Source organism: Bison bison, unplaced genomic scaffold, assembly GCF_000754665.1.
Source record: "Bison bison bison isolate TAMUID 2011002044 unplaced genomic scaffold, Bison_UMD1.0 scf7180017864038, whole genome shotgun sequence".
In the NCBI taxonomy this organism is placed as follows: domain Eukaryota; kingdom Metazoa; phylum Chordata; class Mammalia; order Artiodactyla; family Bovidae; genus Bison; species Bison bison.
This window is the reverse complement of record NW_011494610.1, coordinates 2896934-2922722: the sequence shown is the minus strand read 5'-3', so window position 1 is coordinate 2922722 and position 25789 is coordinate 2896934. Positions and strand designations below refer to the sequence as shown.

General features: G+C 45.6%; 1 protein-coding gene across 2 annotated transcripts in view; it reads right to left on the bottom strand.

Annotated features, from left to right (window-relative positions):
• The window catches only part of ARFGEF2 (ADP-ribosylation factor guanine nucleotide-exchange factor 2 (brefeldin A-inhibited)), a 69780-nt gene that overhangs the window by 17541 nt on the left and 26450 nt on the right, over positions 1–25789 (bottom strand). For both annotated transcript variants that reach the window (XR_824825.1, XM_010835069.1), the window contains exons 13-28: positions 24259–24370; positions 23526–23731; positions 22124–22208; positions 21850–22021; positions 21081–21232; positions 19772–19900; positions 18591–18749; positions 14052–14199; positions 12830–12929; positions 10554–10594; positions 10283–10452; positions 7195–7346; positions 5205–5377; positions 2337–2497; positions 611–741; positions 347–476 (exon numbers count right to left, since the gene is read on the bottom strand). Coding sequence is in view for 1 of the 2 variants with exons in the window: in XM_010835069.1 (XP_010833371.1) it covers positions 347–476; positions 611–741; positions 2337–2497; positions 5205–5377; positions 7195–7346; positions 10283–10452; positions 10554–10594; positions 12830–12929; positions 14052–14199; positions 18591–18749; positions 19772–19900; positions 21081–21232; positions 21850–22021; positions 22124–22208; positions 23526–23731; positions 24259–24370 (2221 nt within the window). In the remaining variant the exon portion in view is untranslated. The remainder of the gene's footprint in view (positions 1–346; positions 477–610; positions 742–2336; positions 2498–5204; positions 5378–7194; positions 7347–10282; positions 10453–10553; positions 10595–12829; positions 12930–14051; positions 14200–18590; positions 18750–19771; positions 19901–21080; positions 21233–21849; positions 22022–22123; positions 22209–23525; positions 23732–24258; positions 24371–25789) is intronic.

Genomic DNA, 25789 nt, shown 5'->3' with positions numbered 1-25789 from the left:
CCCTCACATTCTCCCAACTGTTCAGAAGTTGTTATTAACTGAACAGTGAAGAGGACCGTGAGGCGCCTGCCGAAAGTGGCAGGTTCGGTGCTCAAGGGCCGAGCGGGCGCACAGTGGAGATTTATTTCCCCTCACTCATCCCCAAATGGGAAGTTCCTCAGCACTACTCGGTGACTGGGAGAAGAGGGCCAGGAAGGGTGTTTTCCTTTTCAAAACACACCCGAAGCGGCTCGCTGTGTAAGACCTCCGTGGGCTGTGGATGCTGACGACGCAACCCTGGGCACAGACGAGGGCCAAAGCGGCTCTTCTCCCATCTCCCCGGGGCAGTGCTTTCGTCATCACCCACCTCTGACTGTTGCTCGGGGAGTTTCATGTTGTCAAAAATCCTGAACACGATTCTGAACAGGTCCTGCCACCAGTGCTTTTCAAAGGTGTGGCCATAGCTCTTCATGATCTCGAACATGACTGTGAGCCCTCTGGGGGAAACAAAGCCGGGCACAGAGGAGGGGATGGATGGGGGAAGAGGGCAGGGGCCGGGGGAGGCGGGGACTGAGACCCAGGCGGGGAGGTGGGGAAGGGGCCCTGGGGAGGGGAGCCAGGACGCGGTTACCTGGTCCGGACATCTAGCTTGCATCTGTTAATGATGCAGGAGAGCTCAAACAGGATGGGGAACCAGCCTCGGACCCAGACTCTGTCACCAGGAGCCACGTTCATGTCATCGCTTGTGTATTCTTGCAGCACCTACAATGAGACCATCCCTCAGAGGTGGACCCAGCAGGTGAAAGGAAGGAGCCGAACCAGAACTACAAGAAGATGAAAGCTCCTCATTTCCCCTCCTAAAAACCTCAGTTCAGCAAGGGTCTGTTGGGAATCCTGCAGAGACAGAGACCAGTCTGTTTCAAAGGCACATGCGCGGTTTCTCCCTATGGACCTTTGTGGGTTTTAGAGTAAGGTGAGTGAGGCAGATCACGAGAATTCTGGCGGCAGGAGGTTTTACATTAAGAAAAGTGATAAAGGTCAAATGGTGATAGCAAAGCCCCCAGGATGATTCAGTATCAGACTGTTCCCAAACGTTACTACAAAAGGAGAAGGGGCAGCAGAGGATGAGACGGTTAGATAGCATCACTGATTCAAGGGACATGAATTTGAGCAAATTCTGGTCGACAGTGGTGGACAGATGAGCACGGCGTGCTTGCAGTCGCAGAGTCAGACACGACTTGGCAGCTGAACAACTGTAGTTGTATTACTTAAAAGAGGAGTGGCAGCACCTACTACTGACTAAGCACTTGCTATGGACCAGGAGCTGTAAAGGTGTTTTACATGAATTAACAATTCTCACAATTCCCTGAAGCAGGCAGAAATAATGGTTCCACTTTGTAGATGAGTTAACAGAGGCACTAAGGGATTAAATAAGAGGCCCAAAGCCACGTGTGTAGGCGCTGGCAGTCTTTACACAGTCCAAATGTGAAGCCCTACTTCCTGCCCTGTCTCTGGGGTCCTCAGCCCTCTGTTCCTTAACCATTCTTGAAGAAGCGTGCTCTGTTGCAATGGAGTTTCTGTATCAACGCTGGTTATTTAGCATTAGGCGGTTTCTCGCTGTGCTTCACTTACTGCCCTTGTATAACGGGAATATAATTACCCCTCCTATGGGCCTGATGTGGGGGTTAAACGAATCCACACACAGAACATGCTCGAATGCTGCCTGACATGTACTGAGTGCTCAATCAACAGTGGTCTCATTGTCATCTCATCTCACTGAGCTGTTGCTGGGACCAGATGTATCATCTCGGGGGCGTGCACTTCTGTAAAGAATGCTTAAAAAGAGATCTGTACAGGCCATCAGTTTAGTCCTGCTTGTTTTCACCCCACTGCAGTGTTTTGAGGCTGTCGGCTGACCCACTTAAGGAAAGTGAGATATAACGGAAAACCCTCAGCATTTTGGGAGAAAACAAAAGGTGACCTCTAAACGTGATTTCCTGGCTACATCACAGTGGCGTAACGCCATTTCCTAAAAGACAGGCTTGGTTCCTCTCAAATACAATGTCTAGCTTCTTCAGCTTTGCCAAAATTCACAGCTCAACTATTATCTTCTACAAAAACAGTCTATAGGATACTATATAAAAGTTCAGACTAAATAAAATACTTTCATACATACAAAATAACCAGAAAGGTAAAACCCCTGTTATGGCAGTATGTGGAAATAAACATCTAGTTTAGGGCAAGCACACATTTGTAAGAGAGCAGCTGGAAAAACTCTTTCCCGAGAGAGCAAGGGTCTTTTGTCCACACATCCTTCCCTACCACGGCTCAAAACAGCGCGAAGAGGAACACTGTACCCGCGGCCTCTCGGAGACGTATTTCCCACAGAAGCGGATGAGCCGGATGGCTTCCATGCTCGTGTCAGGGAAAGCAGCGTTGCAGGCGAACTCCGATAAGCACTTCACAGCATCTTGAAAGGAATCGATGGCTGCAGGGAAATGGTGCTGGAAAATGGTTGCTGGGGAAACAAAGGCACATTTTTAATAAGACCAGGATTTAGAAACGAGGATTAAACATACACACAAACACAGGAGATGATTACTGCAGTGAAAATCTAAGGAAGGCATGTCAGTGGTCTCTGGAAGACAGGGTTTCTGATGAAATTATTCAGGAACGAATGCCCTGAGTACAACTAGGGCTAAACTGCACTGCTTCCTGAGCTCAAGCAATGAGGTAAAGGCCCAAATATTCATTCATTCAACAAACATTTATTGAGTGCCAACCACATGCAAAGTGTGTAAAGCAACTATAATGCAATAAAAATTAATTAATAATTAATAAAATTATGGATAAGATGGGAAATAAAAATCCCACAAAGTGTGGTTGTGGGCACCAGGGACAGAGATAAGCAGTCAAATTTCCCGCCTTTGCTCCAATGGGTAAGATGGACAATAACCACCTCAATCAGTAAAATACGTAAAGTAAGATACGTAAAATAATCCCAGGTGGGGTGGGTGCTGGGTGAGGGGACAGAGACGGGAGAGGCTGGTGGTGGGGGAAGGACTCTGGGAAGAGCTCCCTTCTGAGATGTGGCCCTAAGGAAGTGAGAGGACCACCAAGAGAAGATCAAACTGTCCATTTTAGGATGGAGTCAGCAGAACCGTGAGGGATATACAAACGTGGATGCATGTGGGGTTGGCCCAGAGGGTCTGCCTGACGGAAGCTGAACACTGAGGGAAGCGCTGGACCCGGTTCTGTGACCCTGAGCACATCCCTTCATTCCCTGGCTGCTTCCGCCCTAAGATCACACCTGGTGCTACCTTGCTGGGACCTTGTGAGGACAAAGTGAGACACGGAAGGTCAGTGAGCCAAAGCTGACAGGCAGTTTAAAATCGACAGTTTTCAAAATCTTACAGATACCACCTGAGAATATGAGTGACAAGAATTAAAAAAAAGTTAAAAGACCTCAAAAAAAATCAAAGCTGACCTGATGTCTTACAATGTCCACCAACAGCAAGACCGGCAAACAGGCAGGCCCAGGGACTGAGGTCAGTGCAGGGCGCAGGGCCACGGCGCAAGTTCTGGGCCAGACGGCAGGCGGCAGGCTCCCTCCACCACCTCCCAGCGGTGTGACCTCAGACAAGCTCTCCTCCCCCACTCTCCTGCGTCTGTTTCCTCTTCAGTGAAACACTGAAGTACTGGTTTTCCTATCAGTGGGCTCAAACAACCCCAGACCAAAACTATCCTGGAAAAAAAATTTCAGAAAGTTCCCAAACTCAAAGCTTGAATTTGCTGCATGCCGGCAACTAGGTACACAGCCTTCTTATGTTGTATCATGTGTTACGAGTAGCCTACACTTGATTTAAAGTATGCGGGAAGATGTGCATGGTTTTATGCTATTTCATCGTAGGGGCCTGAGCATCTGTGGATTTGGTACCTGAGGAGGGTCTTGGAACCAGTTTCTGACAGACATGAAGAGGTGACTGTGTGTTCTTGTTACTCATGGTACTTGTCCTACAAAGCTGCTGTGAGCGACGCACTGGCAAACACTGACCCGTCGCTCCTCGCGGAAATGGAGTTGTGAGCCTGTGAGCCTGTGCTCATGATACTTTCATCAACCTATCAACACACAAACTCGCTTTGTGTGCATTCCTGTCTAAAGACAGTTCAGTTCAGTCACTCAGTCGTGTCCAACTCTTCGCGACCCCATGAACCGAAGCACGCCAGGCCTCCCTGTCCATCACCAACTCCTGGAGTTCACCCAAACTCACGTCCATCTAGTCGATGATACCATCCAGCCGTCTCATCCTCTGTCGTCCCCTTCTCCTCCTGCCCCCAATTCCTCCCAGCATCAGAGTCTTTTCCGGTGAGTTAACTCTTTGCATGAGGTGGCCAAAGTATTGGAGTTTCATCTTTAGCATCAGTCCTTCCAAAGAACACCCAGGACTGATCTCCTATACTTAGAATATTCTGTTGGCTCACTGACACTGAACTTGCAGCCAAAAGCAAGGCAGCTCACGCCTGAGCGAAGCTAAGACATGTATTTTCTCCATAAAGGACCACACAGACGTCCTGCCCTTAGGAACACTGGCCAGCACATCAGCACTGTGCTATGGACTAATTTAAAAGGTAAAACCACAAACTAAGACAAAGATGCCGAAAACACAGCAGTGAGTTTTTGTTTGTTTGTTTGTTACCACAGAAAGGATACTTGTTTTTTATTTGGCTGTGCCACTCAGCACGCAGGATCTTAGTTTCCTGACCAGGGTCCAAACCCACGGGCCCTACGCTGGACATGCGGACCCTTAACCACTGGACCGCCAGCAAGTCCCCACTTGTTTATTTACAGTAAAAAAGCTGAAACGCGGAGGCCTTGTTCAGCCCAGCTGGGAACAGGCACCCTGGGGGACGAGCGTTTTGCTGCTGTGTGTGTTCATGTCAGCAAATGACCACCAAAGGGCCAGGAACTTTGGTTTTGGGTTATGTATAAATTTTAGCGAGTACATGAACTCACACACACAGAAACTGAATAATGAGGGTTGGCTGTGTTTCCTTTCACGGTTAAGCACATGTCAAGATCCCAGCATGCCACGTGACACATGAGTACAGCACAGAGTAGCTGAAACGAGGAAGCCCCTTTTGGGAGTAAACCAGACAGGAAGTAAGTGGTCACCCTCCTAGACTTGCATGTGGGGCGTCAGTCGGGAGGGAATGGAGACACTCACTGACGATGTGGCCCGTGGTCTGGAAGGCCAGCTCCACGATGTTCCCGTCGTGATCCGAGGCTGCCTGGTGGAACACGGCGAAGATGTTCTTCCAGCCTGAGCGGATGTTGGCCGCCTGGGAGTTCACCATCTGGGCGATGCAGCGGATCACCATGTCTCGGATGGTTGGAGACCTGAGGAAGGAACGGGCAGCCATGTCATCTGTACTTTGGACAGTGCGAAGATAAATGAATATGGTTCAATCCATAAAAGCAGTACTCAAAAAAAATTTTTTTTAAAGCATGTAGTAATCCAGATTCATTAAAAAAATTAGAGAGACAAAAAGAAAAAAATAATAGGACAGTCAATGGGGCAGTTAGTTGCCTAGTCAGCGGTCATCCTCCCATCTCCTTAGTAACAGAAGTCTGATTTCACCTGGGCAGCCACATGCTTGATCTCAGGGGACCAGCATAAACAGTGTAAGCAATGTGACAATCTTGTCTCATGTGCCAGATCCTCAATTTCCCAGTCTCCCGTGCAGCTAGGGGAGCCATGTGATCTGACCAATTAGGTGTAAGAGAAAAAACTATGCCATGGGAGGGGAGGGGTTTCTGGGAAGGTTCTGCTTTTGTCTTAAAAGGAATACACTTGTGAGGCGCTGCCCTTTCTCCTCTTGTTCCCATTCTGATGGTGGGCTCTATCCCTTTAAATTACTCCCACTGTGAACACGGCATGATGTCTGGAGCTGAAGCCTCCATCCAGCAATCATGAAACAATAGGCTCAAGGAAGAAAAGTACCCTGTTTTAGGTCAAACAAAGGGACAGAAAGAACCTGGTTCCTTGGTCACAATTTGGGCTATGGGACCAATGCTGGGACTATCTTCCTCTGACTTGTTAAGCAAACAGTCCATAGCCTTGTGGTCAATTTTTCTGGCCCCAAACATTTAGAGTAACATACTCATAATTCTTTCATCCAGACATGTGGCCTGTGTACACCATTCCTAAAAGTGTATATCCTCTCAGATTTTTGGGCAGAGATATTTGTGTATGCTAAATACATACACTTGGATGGGAATATACGTATGTAACTTAAGACGGATATTTTAAATTATTACAAAACAAAACCTGAAGACAGAAGAAATGGTCCATTTCCAGAAGCAGCTGCAAGGTCAACATGGTGCTCCCTGGATGTTTACAGTAGATTAGAATGCATGTCTTTTAACACACCTCAGCTGACTGCCCATATAAGAGTTCTCCCCTTACCTTGACACTGTTTTTTTTAGAGCGGTTATCACCACTGACTAAACATTTTGGGTTTATTTATCTATCTCACTGGACTATAAACAGGGATTAAAAAATTTTTATTATGGAAAATTTCATTTACATAAAAGAGAAGATGGGGTAATAAACACACATAGACCCATCACTTAGGTGCAATGATCATCAAATCAGGGCCAAACAAACCAGGAACTTTTGACTGTTTTCTGTTTTGTTGTATGGTTGGCAGTGAGAACAGTACGTAGCCAATGGCAGGCCTCAAAAAATACAGGCTGAGTGAATGAATGAACAGAGTGACTACTTCAGAAGGACAGCTGTCCTGACCTCCCTTATTACCTCCCTGGGGCATAAAGGCTGGGTCAGACAATTGCTCCCCCTGTTCAAGGATACTTTGGCAGTGGCCCTTTCTCTGAACTCCCTTGGCACCAGCCCACGTAAGAATGCATAATTTCTATGAGCTGCAGTGGTGTAATCTGCCCTCTGTGGAAGGTGACGGAGAGATCTCAGTGGGATTTACTTAGAGACAATAGGTGTGAATCACAGTCCACTCATTTTATCTGCTTCCATCAACAAGAGAGGAAAAAAGACCAATTGTGTGGTTATTTCATCACAAAATGCAAGTGAGCTCCACAAGGACAGAGACTTCATCTACTACCTGGTACAAGGTACTCAGTTTGTTAAGACTTTTAGACCCCAAAAGGGGTCTAAGGATCTTCCAGAATAATGCACATACCTGTTTTTCTTCATAATATGCTCAAAAGGCCTCAAAAAGTCTTTCTGGAAACGGAAGTTGGCTAATTCTCCCTTCTCAAGGAACTTCATGGAGAGCTGCCTTAGTGAGTCCACAGCAAAGATAGCCACGTCCTCATTGGGGTTACAGCCGACCTAGGCAGGGACAGGAGGAGAGGTGAGACAGGCACAGCGGGGCAGCTGTGGGCGAGGGTCCTGAACCTCACACACAGCCTGCCTTCAGAAGGAATGCTCTGGGAAAACAGACCTCAGGAGGAGAAAAAGCTCTTTCTTGGCTATTACCTGTACAATTTAAAGTTTCACAACAAAATACATTAAACATGCTTTTAAAGTATGCTCACTTTGTGTTTCTGAGTCACGTTTTGATCATTCATACACTATTTCAGACTTTTTCATTATTACTACATTTGCTACGATGATCTGTGATCAATGATCTTTGATGTTACTATCTGCAAAAAGATTACAACTTACTGAAGGCTCAGGTGATGGTTTACATTTTTTAGCAATACACTATTTTAAAATTAAGCTATGTACGTTTTTTTATTATTATACACTTAATAGACTACAGCATAGAGTAAGCATAACTTGTTTGAAAGTGTTAAGTTGCTCAGTCATGTCTGGCTCTTTGCAACCCCATGGCCTGTAGCTTGCCAGGTTCCTGTCCATAGAATTCTCCAGGTGAGAATACTGGAGTGGGTAGCCATTCCTTTCTCCAGGGGATCTTCTCAACCCAGGGACTGAACCCAGGTCTCCTTCACTGCAGGAAGATTTTTTACCATCTGAGCCACCAACCAAAAAGTTCTCATGATTCACTTCACTGGGTATTCACTTTACTGCTTTGGTCTGGAACTGAACCTGCAGTATCTCTGAGGTTGGCCTGTATATCGAATGGATTAAAAAAAATAATTAGCTTTGATGACAGTCTGGCTGAGGGTTGTTGATGGTCAAAGGTGCTGTTAACTGTAATACTTTAAAGTGTTCATGTAATGTTGACGTAATTAGAGACTAGTAACAATATTATTATTCCCTAGCTAAAAATCCCTGGCAGCTTCAGGAATACACCCTACGAGCTTTGAGCACCCCTGGACATACTTGTGCCCTAGTCTAGAAGAGGAGAAACGTGGGACCATCCCAGTGACTGTGGGAAGCCCGAGAGCTCTAGTCCATCACCCGCCTACTCAAACCCACAGGCTTCGCATGCGCTCTGGCTCCCATGGGGAATGGAACACCGTTCTGAGGTGGTGGTGAAGAGTGAAGAGCCCCAGACTGAGCAACCGAGAACGCCACAACCTTGCGCCTCACAGCACTGATGAGATGGAACGGGCACATGTGATGAGGCGACAACCATGAAATGTCTAATTACTACCTGCCAGCCTAGGTCTCAGGTGTGTCATAGGCCTGGACGAGAATACAAGGTGCAGTCACGCTAATGATTCACATTTACGCTCTCATACAAGTTCCTATCAGTGATGTCCACTAGGAATTTATTTACCCAGAATGGTGGGAAAGATGGGTGCTGAGTGGTTTGATTACTTTAGGTGGCAATGTTACCCTTTGCTCAACAAACATTTACTCTGGGTCATCGACAGGCTCTTGTGGCTCCATCCTCACTGAGGGTTCAGAAAGGTCACCTCCAGAGCAGCTGGACACACTGCAACGCCTGACCCTTTACCATCAGCTATTTTACCACTCGGCCTTCCCAGGCGGCTCAGCGGTAAAGAATCCGTCTGTTGATGCAGGAAATGCAAGTACAATCCCTGGGTCAGGAAGATCCCCTGGAGAAGGAAATGGCAAACCATGCCAGTATTCTTGCCTGGGAAATCCCATAGACACAGGAGCCTGGCAGGCTATAGTCCGTGGGGTCATAAAAGAACCGATATGACTTAGTAGCTAAACAATTTTATCACAGAATGCAAGTGAGCTCCATGAGGGCAGGGACCTCATCTGTCTACTACTTGGTACAAGGCACTCAGCTAGTTTGTTAAACAGATGGTGTGCTCAGAAGTGCCTCACGTAGAGCTGATAAGCAAGCAGACTAACAAAGACCTCAGATTAGCTGATGGGCCAAGTTAGAACCAAGGCTGCATGTGACTGTGCCTCCTTTCAGTGGGGTCCCACGGCTGCCTGGGACAGCCAACAGTGCCCGACTCTCCCCAGTCTGCATTTAGTGACACCATACCGAGAGCTGCCCATTGACCACTATGCAGTATTTACACCACAGAAATCGGCAAACGCTACAAATGATTCACCATCACTCAACTGTTTGCTCTAAATCCCAATTACTTCTCATGATTTTCTTCTATTCAACGTAGAGAGAGCAGTTCTCTTTTGGATAAGCTGTTTTTATTAACACTATTTCTAAGCATCTGTTATACAACTCTTTTCTCCAGGCCTAAGAAAATTGTTTTGAAATCATGAAATGTGTTTTGGTAGGAAACAGTATTATTAAGCTTTTAGTTTTCCCTTAAAAAGCAAATAACATTACAGATACACACATTTATGTACATAATCTATATTTTGATTTCATTTGTTCAGTATACACGTGCATGAGTCTACATGTATACAGTGAAACCTCTCGTGACAGCAATCTGGTTTTCTCTCTGTAGTTTTCAGTTTAGAACACAGAAGTCTCTGGCTTGTTTCTGATTTAAATAAATGTTAGTTTCCTCAGAAAGATTATAGATGAGGGGTGGCGATGGAAGCCAGAAAACAAGAAGCAGTGACATTTATAATGCGACTATAAAGAACCTAATGTAATCTTTGGTCATTCAGAGGCGCTTCAGGATTTCGCAATGCTTTCAAGCACCAATATGTTTGTCCAGTGATTGTAATGATTTTTATGGTGTGAGCCTACATCCTAAATATGCGATATTAAAGTATTCTATACACAAATGGATTTTTAACTCATTCTCCATAAGTTCTACCAGTAGTAAGTATGCTATCAGCTGTTCTTGACTCCACAGGGAAAGTGAACTTTGGCACCTAAACACTCAATTGCTTGTGTTTTGAATTTAGCCGCCTGTCTTTTGTTTTGGACATCAATTGAGTGGTTGTTGAATCTGAAGAGTTACCTTATTGAAGTGATCTCCGATCACATGCCATATTCGGGACCACTGCAGTCGGATCCGATTCATGTTGTAGTAAGAGATCTCCACGATCTTCTGCAAGCTGAACATGCGGGGGTGGTGGGGGGAAGCCAGCTCGTCCATGGACACGGCACACAGCCAGCGGACAAAGTCAACTACAGGCCAGACCCAACAACACACGCGAGGCCGCGTTAGTAATGGTCAGACGGTTATAACAGGAGGCTCTGCAGTTGTCACAGGTGAGTCAGATACTTACCTATCGCATTTCCATCCAGCCTGGTAGAGCCAGTAAAAATTCTAGGAAGAAAATTCCAGATATAACGAAAATTAAATTTGGAAGATGAAGGTTCAATTTCAAACATTCAGAAAAGGCAAAAAGGAAACATTTCAGGTTTGGCACTTCCACTAAAATAAATTATGAGGCATCAGAGGTATAGAACTGGTCAACGAGGTGCACTGAAAGCAGAAATGCTTATACTGGTAGGAAGAGAAAAGCAAGATCAAAAGGACGGGGGAGAGTCAAGATAGGACAGTGTGGAACATGGTATTCCACAGCAGGGGGGATGCAGACTGAGGACCTTTAAAAAGGTGTTCCTCTGTAGGAGCAACCAAAAAACTTACAAAAATTTAACAAATTTTTCAGATCTGAACTCTGGAAATTACCAAAGGCTTGGGACAACGTTTATTCAAGAAAAATGGCTGAATCTTTTAGACAGCATATAGTTAGACCACGTTTATTTTAATCCATCCTGCCAATCTCTCTTTAGATTCAAACCCAAATAGGCTGAAAGTAGAAGTATGAAAAAAATACCACATGCAAACAGTTAACAAAAAGAAAACAAGAGTAGCCGTACTGATACCAGACAATACAACACTGGAGTCATTACTAGAGACAAAGAATATATTACAATGATAAATGATTTAATATGTGAAGAAAATCTAGTAATTGTAAATATATACGTGTTTAACAACAGAGGGGCTTCTCTGGTGGCTCAGTGGTAAAGAATCCTCCTGCAGTGCAAGAGACTTGGTTTGATCCCTGGTCCGGAAAGATCTCCTGGAGAAGGAAGTGGCAACCCACTTCAGTATTTTTGTCAGGAGAATCCTATGGACAGAGGACGATACAGTCCACGGGGTCTCGAAGAGTTGGACAGGACTTAGCAACTAACAAAAAGCCCCAGAATCATGGGCAAAAAAGACATACTTGAAAGGGGAAAATAAAACAATTCAAACAATGTCCAGAATGAGCAGATCTACACAGGCAGGAGGTGTACTGGTGGTTACAGGAGCTGTAAAGATGTGGGGCTTCTTTATGGGGCGATGAAAAAGCTCTGAAGTCAGACGGCTGCACAGCTCTGCATATACTAAAAACCACTCACTGGACGTACGTTTCAGAAGAGCAAGTCTTAGGATGTGAATTATGTCTCAATTTGAGAAATGTAAGCACACAGAGAGGTGCTAGACAAGCTACTGTTGCCCACTCTCTGGCTGAGGCAGAGAAACAAGGAAGGAACAAACATTTCGTTCTATCAGCCCAAACCTAAGAGGAAAAGGTGGGGAAAACTCAACCAAAGTGTGTTGCAGACAGTATTTCTATTGGAGAGGAGAAAAGCAACAGGAGCAAGACGATCAAAACATGCGAACAAAGAGTTTAAAACACTAAGAAAATTGTTCTGACAGCAATACAAATGATGTCATAAATTCTATACTGCTATTACCTGAAATTATTTATATTTAATGTATATGATCATTCAATGGCAATTTTCAGGAGTTTGTTGACTTTTAAGATAATTCCTATTTTAAGCCCTAGTATGGAAATGGCAACCCCCTCCAGTGTTCTTGCTTGGGAAATCCCATGGACAGGGGAGGCTGGTGGGCTACAGTCCAGGTGGTTACAAGAGAGCTGGACACGGCTCAGCAACTAAACAACAACATAGTGAATATCTTCAAATGGGAATATCTGCATTTCTCTTAGAGGCTTAGGTCAAGTTTTAAGTAAACAGAAGCAACTGAAAGGCTGAGAGGAAAAGAAATGGAGACGCCAACTTGGCCAGCCCTCACTCACAGACAGGCTTTAAATGCAATACTCTTCCAAACTTGTAAAAAAGTGACTTCCAAACTAAGGAAATTCAAAACATTATAACAAGCAGAAACTTGTTTTTGACATAATTTGGTCACAAAGTTAGTTACAATTTTATTTACTTATTGGCAGTGCTGTATGGCTTGTGGGATTCAACTGGGGATTGAACCCAGGCCCTAGGCAGGGAGGGTGTAGAGTCCTAACCACTGGGTTGCCAAGGAATTCCCCAACATGTAGTTTTTAAAAAGTTATGACAGTTCAAGACCAAAGCCCCAATGAATGTGAAGGTGACCAGCAGCTGTGGGCCACACGTGCTGCTTTGGCTCTTCCTCAGGTTGAGTGATCCGGGGTGACAACAGTCAGACAGGTTAGGGACCCCTCACACCCAGCAACTACACAGAAGGTGCCAAGGCACCGGGTGGTCCAGCTTCACTGGGGAACACATTCATTACCTGTCTACAGCCACCACCACGCTCTGAGAGCTGGTCTCGCCAACGGACTCCTGGAAGCTGGCCATCTGTCTCTTGTCCACTCCACCACTCACCAAATTTCCTGAAACACAGCGCACAAAAGCAACAGTGCTTGAAACAGTCAAGTAAAGAGAACCAAGTCTCCCGCGACATCAGCGCGCAGACAAGAGACCGTGAGACTGGTTTGCAAGCGAAAAAAAACCCCTCCGATGATGGCAGAATAAAACTAACTCAGGTTTTGGCATTTCTGCATCTGGAATACGTTCTTATGCAAGTTCTCTCTCTTCCTTTACCATCCATCTCTCTGTCATAACAGTCTTCTGTATTTTTTATAGTATTAAATGTCTATGTTTAGAAAAACAAATTCAAGTTGATTGATACTAACTCAGAGCTCCTAGAACATGTAACGGTTTAAAACTGCTGAAGATCTGAGGCGTTCTCCAGGGTTTCACTTCAGTCATCCTGACGTAAACCCCGAGAAGAGGTGCTGTTACCCTTCCCCTGTGTTCGGAGTTTGTACTTTTAGCTGAACAACTCCAACCAGTGTTTCGTGGGACCAAGGAGTCTCCTCTCCGCATCAAATGACCTGGGTTTGAAACCTACTTCTGCTCCTTCCTCCAAACGGCACCTCGTTCATAGCACTTCACCCCCTTGTGCCTCACTTATCTCATTTACAAAATGAGGATAATAGCCCCAATCTCACTGAGTTGTTACAAGGATTAAATGAATTAAATATACAAACTGAGTGCTTAGAATGTGCCTGGCATGTCTGCCCTTTTTTACTGTTATCGTTGTATCACTGACAAGAGAGTCTCTCAGTTCAATGTATCACCAGAAATAACCCTACTTTCATAAGGATACCTATTAATATAAGCCTCCCAAATGAACAGGGAAGACAGGTTGAATCTATTTGATATCTAAAAATACGCACACCCACTCCTTGAACACCAGGTGGCTTCCCACCCCCCAACATACTTATATGCATAGAAAGAAAAGTAATGCACCCTGCTTATGTCGATAAAATTAGCATTTACTCGACAGTTTCATCACAACTGAGAGCTGAGGCAGCACTTCCACTCCGTTAACAGACATCCTGTCCGCTGGCACATAAGAAACAGGTGATCTACGGTCCTAATGAGGCAAGGGCTTCCTGCCTGTTAACTGGTGAATCCGCAGCGGCCGGCTGGGGGGCCTGGCGCCTTACCGAGGCCAAGGCCCATGAACTCTTCTCCCGCCAGCGTGTGGCCCTTCAGGCTCCCTTCTCTCTCACGCCCGGAGCCAGACAGGTAGCGCGTCTTCACGCCGGTTCCTATCAGCTGAGCCAGCTCCAGCTGGCTGATGCACTTCAAGATCTGAGGAAAGAGGGCGTGAAGAGATGAGTTCCCACTTCATTGGCCGAAAAGGGCAGTGCCCCCTTAACTCAGTCATTACAGAGTTCTCTGAAACATGCAGCCTTTCAGGAGAGGATAACATCTGAGAGACTAGGCTGGCTTCCCTACTTCTGGCTAGGCAACCCCCTGAGTGTGGGTCTGGAAGACAGACCTCATTACTTTATTTTTTAAACCATTAAAAAGGGAAAGAGAAAATGAGCAAAAGAAAAACTGGTACAACAGAGAGGCGAGATGGATTCCGTTTATGCAAACTTAAATAAGCGCTCCATAAAGACAAAGCATCTGATCAGAGTGGGGGACTCCGGTCACCATGCGGTTCCCGCCCCCTCAGCCACCCCCACCTCAGATCAGCAGCACACCGGCTGTTCCTCATGCTTGAACGTGTTACTGTCGCTCCTCCCCATGGCTCACCCCTTAGACTCCCAGCTCAGACCCGTGTCCCCAGAGACCTCCCTCAGCCACCTGAGATCACACACCCTCCCCATCACCATCCCCTGGCCATGCAGTTTTCTTTTTTCTCTTAAGTACTTACTTTCTGGCATTATGTCATGTATTTGTTCTCTGTCTCTTGTGCCAACAGGGCATTAACTCTACCTTGTTCACTGCTGAATCCCCAGCACTTGGAGATTATTTTCTGGTTAACAGAATAAACGAGGGCATGCCCTGGCATGGGTGGGCGGTAGGAGAAAAGACGATCTCCCAGCCCCATGGGGTGGCTCAGGTGCTGGAGAAGCCACACCCACGCATGGCCCTCTCTCACCTGGAGCTCATCTGAATACAGAGACCGGCTTCAACTTCTACTGCAGCAAAAACTGGCTGCTTGAAACTTGAGGAGGGACGGCACATACATCTCCAGGTAAACCCTTCTTAAGGAATTTCCATGGGGACTTCTGACTACGGCTGAGTTTTGCTTTCCATGGTGACCTTATAACCCAGTCCCAGAGTATGGGACTCCACGACATCACGGAGCACTGCTGAGGATTTTCACTTAGAAAATGCCTTCCCCTTGACTAAGACAGGCACTTGAATCCACCTCAGAGAGTCCACATGTCATACTATTAAATTATTACTAGTAAACTGCTAATGACCTCCCTTTTCCAGAAGCTGGGATATGTATGTAACACCTGTGGCCAAGGACTTACTGACTCCAACCTGACTTCTCAGAGTGTCTGACCATCAAATCAGTGATGGCTCTTTTTCGCTGATTCATTAACATCTCCAGATGCCGCTGTACGCTTGGCAACTGGCAGGGGCCCCACATTAACGTATCTCTTAGTTAAAAGAAAAAGAAAGTTCTAGGGGAGACAGCAGCTATCTACTGATTCATTAGGGTACACTGATTCCTCAGGAAACAGGAAATAATTTATTAATAAAGCACATAACTGAAAACAATGACAACCTACCCCTCCCATGTTTACTAATATGGAATACTTCCGAGTGGTGACAGAGAAAGGAACAATGGGGTGAAAAACGACCAAGGTATGTGCCGCGATGATGATGGTGACTAACAGCTAAGAGCTACTAAGCTCTCGTACGTGCTAAGTCACTTCAGTCATGACTGACTCTCTGCGACCCTATGGACTGTAGCCCACCAGGCTCCTCTGTCCATGGGCTTCTCCAGTCAAGAATACTGGACTGGGCGGCCATTTCCTTCTCTTCTTGCCAAATTCAGTTCTAATCCATTTTCCACATGTTAATTCCTTTCCTTCTCACAACAACCCTCTGAAGGTTGCACAGAGGAGGAAGATGAGGCTCAAAGACTAAGTAACTTGTCATGTCACACAGGCAGAGAGGCGGACACCCCGACCAGCTGTCTAGCCCCGGGCCCTCCCCCTGAACTGTGTGATCCCTGTGGCGGCAGGAGGCTGCCAGCAATTTCCTTTCCAGGTCATCACAGCCCCACCACTCTCTACACCCGAGCCTCTATTCTTAGTTTTCCCTCTAAAACAAAAAGTAATACCTTCAGGCGGTAGAGAAATTAGAAAGTACAACTGGGTCATAAGGCAGTTCTATTGCCAGTTTTTTAAAGCAATCCCACTGCTGGGCATACACACTGAGGAAACCAGAAGGGAAAGAGACACGTGTACCCCAATGTTCATCGCAGCACTGTTTATAATAGACAGGACATGGAAGCAACCTAGATGTCCATCAACAGATGAATGGATAAGAAAGCTGTGGTACATATACACAATGGAGTATTACTCAGCCATTAAAGAGAATACATTTGAATCAGTTCTAATGAGGTGGATGAAACTGGAGCCTATTATACAGAGTGAAGTAAGCCAGAAAGAAAAACGCCAGTACAGTATACTAACGCATATATATGGAATTTAGAAAGATAGTAACAATAACCCTGTATACGAGACAGCAAAAGAGACACTGATGTATAGAACAGTCTTTTGGACTCTGTGGGAGAGGGAGAGGGTGGAATGATTTGGGAGAATGGCACTGAAATATGTATAATATCATATATGGAACAAGTCGCCAATCCAGGTTCGATGCACGATACTGGATGCTTGGGGCTGGTGCACTGGGACGACCCAGAGGGATGTTATGGGGAGGGAGGAGGGAGGAGGGTTCAGGATGGGGAACACATGTATACCTGTGGCGGATTCATTTTGATATTTGGCAAAACTAATACAATATTGTAAAGTTTAAAAATAAAATTAAAAAAAAAAAAGAAAATACAACTGAAGGAAAAAGAGAAAATAAATCCATAATTCTATCACACAGAGAGGATGCTAACATGCTCGTTTATCTTTCCTAGTCTCATTTTCTGTGTATGCCTGGCATGAAGGGTGATGCCGCACCATGCTTATACAGTGATTTTTTAATACATTGTGATCAAAGTATTAAAGACCATCTTCAGTAGCATCTTTATCGGTTTTTCTCTGAAGTTTCTTTACAGAAAGAGACTTCTCTCTATATGTTTCCTTCTCTTCCTCACCCCTCTACTATTTTTCTTCCAATTTATTTGTTGAAGAAACCTGGTCATTTGCTGAGAGTCTGACGTATCCCACAGTTCGCAGGCTGTGTTCTCACGATGCCACTTACCGCGCTCCTCCATCCCCTACATTTCCTTCAAATAAGCAGTGGAGGCTTGAACTGACTCAGGCTGGAGTTTTAGGCAAAAACATTTCTTAAGTGGCATCGTGTGCATCCATCAGGGAACATGTAATGCTGGCTGTCTCTCCTTTCAGAAACATTATCTTTTTTTCTTTTAAATATTTTTTTCTGATGTGGACGGTTTTTAAAGTCTTTATTGAATTGTCACAATATTGCTTCTGCTTTATATTTTGTTTTTTGGCCAAGAGGCACGTGGGATCTTGGCTCCCTGAGCATGGGTCAAACCTGCACCCCCTGCATTGGAAGGCAAAGTCCTAGCCACTGGATGCCAGGGCAGTCCCCTGAGCAACTTCATTTTAAATGTCCATATAACCTAAGGAGTGGTACTGCTGCTGCTGCTGCTAAGTTGCTTCAGTCGTGTCCGACTCTGTGGGACCCCACAGACAGAAGCCCACCAGGCTCCCCCGTCCCTGGGATTCTCCAGGCAAGAACACTGGAGTGGGTTGCCATTTCCTTCTCCAATGCAGGGAAGTGAAAAGTGACAGTGAAGTTCCTCAGTCATGCCCGACTCATAGCGACCCCATGGACTGCAGCCCACCAGGCTCCTCCATCCATGGGATTTTCCAGGCAGGAGTACTGGAGTGGGGTGCCACTGCCTTCTCTGAAGGAGTGGTACACCACACTTTGTTTTTTAAAGATCAGTCTCTCATTGATGGGACAATCTAGGCTGTCCTTCATCTAATCTCTCCCTAGAACAACTAAAATTTCGATGCATGACCTTTCGAACACCTGTCTGGACACATGGGTAATTATTTCCTTAGATGAAACTCTTAGAACATGGTTTAAAAAAAGAAGTGAACCTGTTGGCAATCTTCATGGCTCACGTTAGATGCTGACCACGTCCTTTTTGCTACATGTGGGAGAGAAACTGGGCTTTGGACTTCGTTTTAAATCCACTCCCTGCAGTAAGAGCTCTCAGGAGGGGTGCAAGGCCTTGTGGGAAGAAGGCGGCTACAACAGAGGTCCGCTCCGCATGGACACTGGCGATGGGGTTGGGGGCACCTGGTGAGGTGGCGGACCTGAGGCGTTTCCCTCGCTGCAGCCCCAGGGAGGCTGACTTTCTGATACATGAGGGACACAGGGAGTAAGACAAAACCCAGAGTTAAAGCGAGGCTTGACTGCAGAGAAACAGAGTTGACCCAAGAGAGACGGACTCTGAATGGAAGGAAAGCCGGGGCTCATCCTCACTGAGAAAAGGCAACCATGGGGCTTTCAGAGACGCTCACCTCGTGCCAGGAATTCCCGAGGTAGTTGCCGTCAGTGTGAGCCACGGTGATGAGCGTCTTTATGGTGTCAATGTTCTTCTGCTTCATCTCCGTGATGCTGGAGCTGGCCGTCAGCAGGGAGAAGCGCGCAAGGGCCTGGACATAGGCATCTCGTTCCAGCTGCAAGGGAGGCAGAGAGGTGACGCTGAGATCCTGGCCTGGGTGAGATGGGTCTCGCATCGAAGGGACTGAGCACTGGTTTCTCTGCTGCCTCCCGCACACGTGGGGACAGGTTGTACGCACATTAACACACCCGAGCCACACCAGGTACTCCATGCCTCTGTCCTCCCGCTACCCAAATACCTCATTGCACGTTTGAGGACTAGCCTCTCCTCTGCCACTGACCTCCCTTCTGAGGGAGCGGCGGAGCAATCTGCTGAATGCTAAGGCTGTCAGGTAAACACTGATTTCCGCAACAGTCCTACAGGTTGGTCTATTATCTCAAGTTTGCAAATGAGGAAATAAAGGGTGACTCAGGGAGGAGGTGGCTAGACCAACGTTAGGCTAGAGAAGCAGCAGAGGTGAGGTGTGAAACCCAGACTGTCTGCAGTCCAAGCCTGGGGTCTTGGTACAAAAGAAAATGTCTATCTGTAAGATACATGGGAACAGAAGACTGAGGTTTTCCAAATAGAGGGGTACAAACTCTTAGTGATTTAGGATATATGAAACTGACAACTTCCTGAGTTCATAAGAGTTTAGAATTGTATTTTGCTTACTTGCTTGAATTTTTCAAGACCCAAAAGATTTACAGACACATTCATTTTCCACTGAACTACTTATTTCCCCCAGAGAAGACCTGGAAATAAGGGAAATTAAAATAATAAGCTGGTTTTAAAAGGAAAACACTATTTCCAGCACCAGGCACCTAGCCAGATGGATAGGAAGGCTGTTTTGTCAAGTCCAATTGAGTAGCCTGGACACCCACCTACCTTCAAAAATGGTTTTTAATCCAAATTGCCAATTCTTCCCCCAGTCAGGCTGTTGCCAGCACAAATCTGTCGTCTTCCTCTCAGTGGGCATGAGTAAGGTGTCTGCTGAGAAGTTTTCAGCTAATTGGAAATATCTGATCGTTTCTAAATTTTGCCAAATCCTGAAGAACACAGCCCACCAGTTTCTCTGGAGCTGTGAGAACGTACACCCACCTGCATTCCAAAGATGCAGGCAATCCGGATCGCACACCGGATGCCTTCCAAGCACAGCGAGGCCACCTCAGTGTCGTCACAGTTCTGCAGTCCGATGCTGTAGGCTGCCAACAGCGGCGTCCACACCAGCTACCAAGGGAGGAAGGTTTGGAAAACGTCTGGAATCTCAGTGTGGAAGAGCACTTAGAGGCCACACTGTTAGTTACAAGCACAGCCAGGATGTCAAGTTCACAGCTATTCTGATTCATTCACAACACGAAATAAAAATTCCTCCTAAACCAGGGTCAGAGTCATCACTACAGCATGCCATTTACTAAACGCACAGTTCTAAAGGAAGGCTGGCACGTACGTGGCTACTGGGCCACCACCACGTCTACTGTACTCATGGCAGACAGCACGAGTCCATCAGAGACCCCACTCCCTGCTTAGTCTAATCGGGGCTGGAGAATCCTTTACACGGTGCACAGGCACCTATTGCCAATCAGAGGTTGGCATGCAAAGTAAAATCTATAAGCAACTTAGGTTCTATCAACTTAGCTTATTGAAAGCTTCCTAATTCAGATTACTTAAGAGTTTACTTTTCCTCCAACCTTCTTGTGAATTCCCTGAAAATAAAAGCACACAAATATCTAGAAGTGATCAACAGGATATCAGCAGTTACTTTAAAAACTTAAGAGAAAACGTGAGTGCTATATATTTAGAACATGTACCTTTTCTAGACATTTAAAAAACAGAGAACTTAGGATATTGTTTCTTTGTTTTTTTGGCTGCACCAACTGGCAAGTGGGGCCTCAGCTCCCCCACGGGGGACTGAACCTGTGCCCCCTGCAGTGGCAGCATGGAGCCTCCATCTCTGGATCACCAGGGAAGTCCCAAGGATATGGCTTTTATTCTACCTCATGTCTTCTTATAGGCTAACCCTGAGGCCACTGAGATGAGATATCACAATAAAGCTGTCTCTTTTGCCTGAATAATTCATTCATTCAATCCCCCCAGCAGCCCTGCAGGACCCATTTCACAGATGATGAACAGAGAGAGGCTGAATAACCTGATCCCAGTTCCAGAGCAACAAAGTGGCAAAGGCAGGGCTTAAACTAGATGCTCTGACTGTTGAGCCTGTGCTGACGTATCCCCAGCAACACCACGGGGCTTCCAGGAAGGACTCGCTGTAGTTACTAGTCAGAAAGAAACACCAGATGTGGCCTTTCCCCTCCCCAATCTCTTCACCATTATAAACTCGCTGGTGAGCTTCTGGCTGATCAACTCTAGAATCAGGTTCAGCCGTGTCTTAACTTCTCTGTATACTCACTTTGAACATTGGCCGGACATGGTCCAAGTGAGTGGCACTCGTAAACGGGGCTTTGGCATGGCTCACGGCCTCCATCAGAGCTTTGGCTGTTTTCGCCATTTGCTCCATTTCCAAGTTATACAGTAGCCGTCGTTGCTTTTCACTAGCGACACCTACAAAGAAATAACAGCAGCTAATACTCGCCGAGTGCTTGCTATGTGCCGGGCTCTGTTTCAAAAGATTTACAACAATTAACTCACAAATCCTCCTCACAAGGACCACTTCCTGAGTCTGTAGCAAGTATTACTGCCATTTCACTGGTGGGAAATGAGGCCCAGAAACAGTAAGTAACTTGCCCAGGGCCACAGAGCTAACAGGCAGTAGAGCTGGGACCTGAATTCAGACGTGTGGCTACAGAGCCTGTGCTCTAAATCGGACACGCTGCTGCCTCACCAATGAGACTGACAGCCTCGCAGGGGTCTTAAGTAGGAGAATTCTAATCAGGGTTGATGCAATCACCCCTGGTATTACAGCAAAGTTTTAAGAAACATTTTTTGGGAGTAATTTAGCTCTCAGATTATTTTAAATTGCCTCTTGTAACTAATTACAAATCTAGTAAGAAGTTAAGTGATACTGTGAGAGTGTCAATGTAATCATAATAACTAATTTAATCACATTTCTTATTCAGATAGCGAGATATGCAAATGAAATCTGTCACCAGGGAACTTAATCATGCATTCTGATACACCTGAACATTGGGACTGAGAAATAATTTGCCATTAGACCTTACTCTGCTTAGTAGATTTGGTGGCAATTGTGTGTTCTTTTGTTTCTTTCATCGCAATTTTCTTGCCTTCTATCTCTTCATAGATGCTTGAGAGATACTCTTCAGGTAGATCTTTACTATCATTGATACCCCGGTTCATTTTAATATACTGCTCTTTTGTCATTTTATTTTTTACCTGAAATTAAAAAAAAATGAAGAATCCACTTAGGAGACATCCAGTGGCCCAAATAGTTATTTATTTAGCTACTGTAGTATTTAAGTCATTAAAATATGTTACCTGAGGGCTGTGCAAGTCTGTAGTTAGCATAATAATTGAATATGCTAGGACATACGCAGTGTCAGCACTAGCAAACAGAGTTTGCCTAAAAAACAAAAAAGATTTCAGATGTGAGAACACGGACAGAGACAAGGCTGGACGGCGGCAACAGGGCTCAGGGAGACACGCTTCGTGCAAAGCAGGCCGAGTGCTCCCCAGATGCTTTCATCGCCACTTAATGATAACTAATGACCCAGAGTCTAGAAAAACTTAGTTTAGAAAAAATAAGTAAATAATAAATTAATTAAATTTAAAAACAAACAAAAAAAGACCAGAAGAGATGTGAACCAAAGAAAAGAAACTCACTTTTTTATATGCTACAATGTTTCATATTACTAAAGCAACGCTGCTGCTGCTGCTGCTAAGTCGCTTCAGCTGTGTCTGACTCTGTGGGACCCCACAGACGGAAGCCCACCAAGCTCCCCCGTCCCTGGGATTCTCCAGGCAAGAACACTGGAGTGGGTTGCCATTTCCTTCTCCAATGCAGGGAAGTGAAAAGTGAAAGTGAAGTCGCTCAGTTATGCCCGACTCATAGAGACCCCATGGACCGCAGCCTACCAGGCTCCTCTGTCCATGGGATTTTCCAGGCAAGAGTACTGGAGTGGGGTGCCACTGCCTTCTCTGAAGGAGTGGTACACCACACTTTGTTTTTTAAAGATCAGTCTCTCATTGATGGGACAATCTAGGCTGTCCTTCATCTAATCTCTCCCTAGAACAACTAAAATTTCGATGCATGACCTTTCAAACACCTATTTGGACACATGGGTAATTATTTCCTTAGATGAAACTCTTAGAAACATGGTTTAGTTAAAAAAAAAAAAAAGTACTGGAGTGGGGTGCCATTGCCTTCTCTTCTAGATCTTAATTCTCCCAAAAGCTAAAAAGAAATAGTTAATATGAGATGACAGAGAGGCTAATTATCACCACCATGGCAACCCTGTTATGTTAGTCATTTAGTTGTGTCTGACTCTTTGTGACCCCATGGACAGCCTGCCAGGCTCCTCTGTCCCTGGAATTTTTCAGGCAAGACTACTGGAGAGGGTAACCATTCCCTTCTCCATGGGATCTTCCCCACCCAGGGATCGAACCTGGGTCTCCTAATTGCAGGCAAATTCTTTGCCATCTAAGCCATCAGGGAAGCCATAATACAATATATAAATGTATCAAATGTTGTAGACATTAAAGAATAGGCGCTCTTGCATGAGATAATCCCTCAGCACAGTGCCTGCTGGTGCAGAGTGAACAGAAACCTTAGTGGCTGGGCACAGATTTAAAAAGATTAAACTGAACCCCCAACCACAGGAAGACTGATGCTCTGAGGACGGCAAAAACATGGTGGAAGAGACTTAAACACGGTGCTCACCCCTGGTTGCACTCTATGTATCTTGCAGCAAACTTCTCCATTAGCCGATCAATCTTCTGAGCTTCTCCAGGTAGGCGGAAACCTTCTAGAAATGTCCGTAGGGCTGAGACAAACTCTTTTTCACAGAAGTCGAGTTGGTCCACATAGGCATACATCACCTCCTTGTTGAACTTCATGCTTTCCCCCAGAAAATCACCTACTTGGGTCTGAAACATACACACTCACTCACAACTAAAAACTATCAAATATGAACACCCAGAGAAAGACACTTCAGTTAAACAAGGCAGGAATACTGTCCCAGCTCTCAATACCTAGGATGGGCTGGGCCGCGAGAAAAGCTGGGTCACTCCCTAAGCCTGGCCAACCGCCAAACCACCCCAGGTTCAGCTGGCCCTGCCATGAAGAAAGGCACTGAAAAATGGAGGAATGATAAGACACACTCAACAGGGAGTTGAGCTGCAGATGAGCACCCGAAAGAACAATTTCTGGCAGTCAAGGGACACTTAGCTCCTACAACCTCTCCCCAAATAAACAACCACCTGTCAGAAGGCTGGTTTATTCCCTGTAAAGAACTTCTTGCAACACTAGCCCAAGGGATAAACAGGACTACCATAAACAGGAGTGCAGACAATGGCACTGCACTCAGGGGTCAGCCAGTCTCTAGGTGAAAGCCAGTAAGGTCTCAGAGCCACACAGAAGAACCCACAAGTATGTGCCCAGCTCCCCATCTTACAGAATCCAGACGCTCCTCCTGGTGCAGGAATTGGGCAATGTCTTCCACCGATGTTCCCAGCATGCCCTGCTCCTGGAGATATTGGATCCCTCTCTTGGGTTTCTTGTTAAATCTGTTTCAAGAGACGGGACACAGATTGCTGATTCCAAACTCCGGGGGATGGAAATAGCTGGCTTTTGAGGCAAATTACAGTAACACCATGAACAAGTCATCCCACATCAGCTCGGAAAGTCTTGTGTGTCCTGGTAGCTTTTCTCAATTCCACCTTTAATTTCTGACCTAGCTCTAACAGACTCTGCTGGTTGTCACCCAAAAGCCATTTTCTTCTTCTCCAACACTAATAAGACCTAGTTGTTTAGCTGGGCACACAACTATCTGGGATAAAAAACACACTTCCCTGCCTCCCTTAGACAAAGTATGGCAATGTGATAAAGTTCTGGCCGGTGAGAGATGAGATCTGGTGTGGGTACTTCTAGGAAGAATCCTGAAACAAAGCTGACCTGGCTGAGGGGGGCAGGGGATATACGTCTTTTGCTTTTCCCCCTTCTTCCCCACAATACATGTGTGATGACCAGAGCTCCAGCAGTCATCTTAAACCATGAGGCAACGGTGAAAACGAAAATTGTATTCAGGATGGTGAAGCAGAAAGATAAAAGAAGCCGGATTTCTGACATCCATAGAGCCACTGTAACAGTCTAGACTCTGTACTCTGGGATTTCCTTCAACGGCACTTGAGTAGTTACTTCTGTAATTCCTGTTAAAGGCAGGCAAATATAACCGCTATATAAATTCAACTTGTTATTCACCACGCCATGCACTGGGACTGAAAGAAGCACAGAAACACAAACTGTGGCAAAAGCTGTGAAGAAAGGCTGTGCGGGGACAGAGGTGACCTTGGACCTGTCCAGAGAGTGCGGTTACTGGGGGCCTCCTTGAGGAAGAGATGCTTTGTCAAGCCTGAAAGTTGAAAAAGACCCAAGAATATTCCAAGCAGAAGGTGCAATGGTGCCAAATGCTTGAGATGTTCAAGGGACTGAAACTCATATAAGATCCAGGACTACTGGAAGAGATCAGAGAGGGAGGCTGGAGGCTGGATAGGGCTGTGGGGAGGAAATGGGAAACCTGGAGTGAGTGCAGGCAGGGGAGTGGTAAGACTGATGTGAGTTTTTAAAAGATTCCTTTAGCTGCTGTGGGAGAATACACTGAGGGGATGCAAGGGATGGTGAGAATAGAAATAATCACACTGGGGGTTGGCTAAAAATTCCGTTTGGGTTTTTCCATCAGATGTTACAGAAAAATGCATGTGAACTTTTAGGCCAATCCAATAAATGAGTACTGTAACATCAATTTTTAAAATGAATTGAGTTTACAAAATTGACTTACCATTCAAAAGTTGGACAGCATGTGAGAATGTATGCATTTCTGTGTATGAAAGATGAAAGAAATCATGTTTACTCATGATTCTATAATGATGATGTGATTATATGGGAGAAGGTCCTTATTTTTCAGCCATGTAGAGCTTAAGTAATGT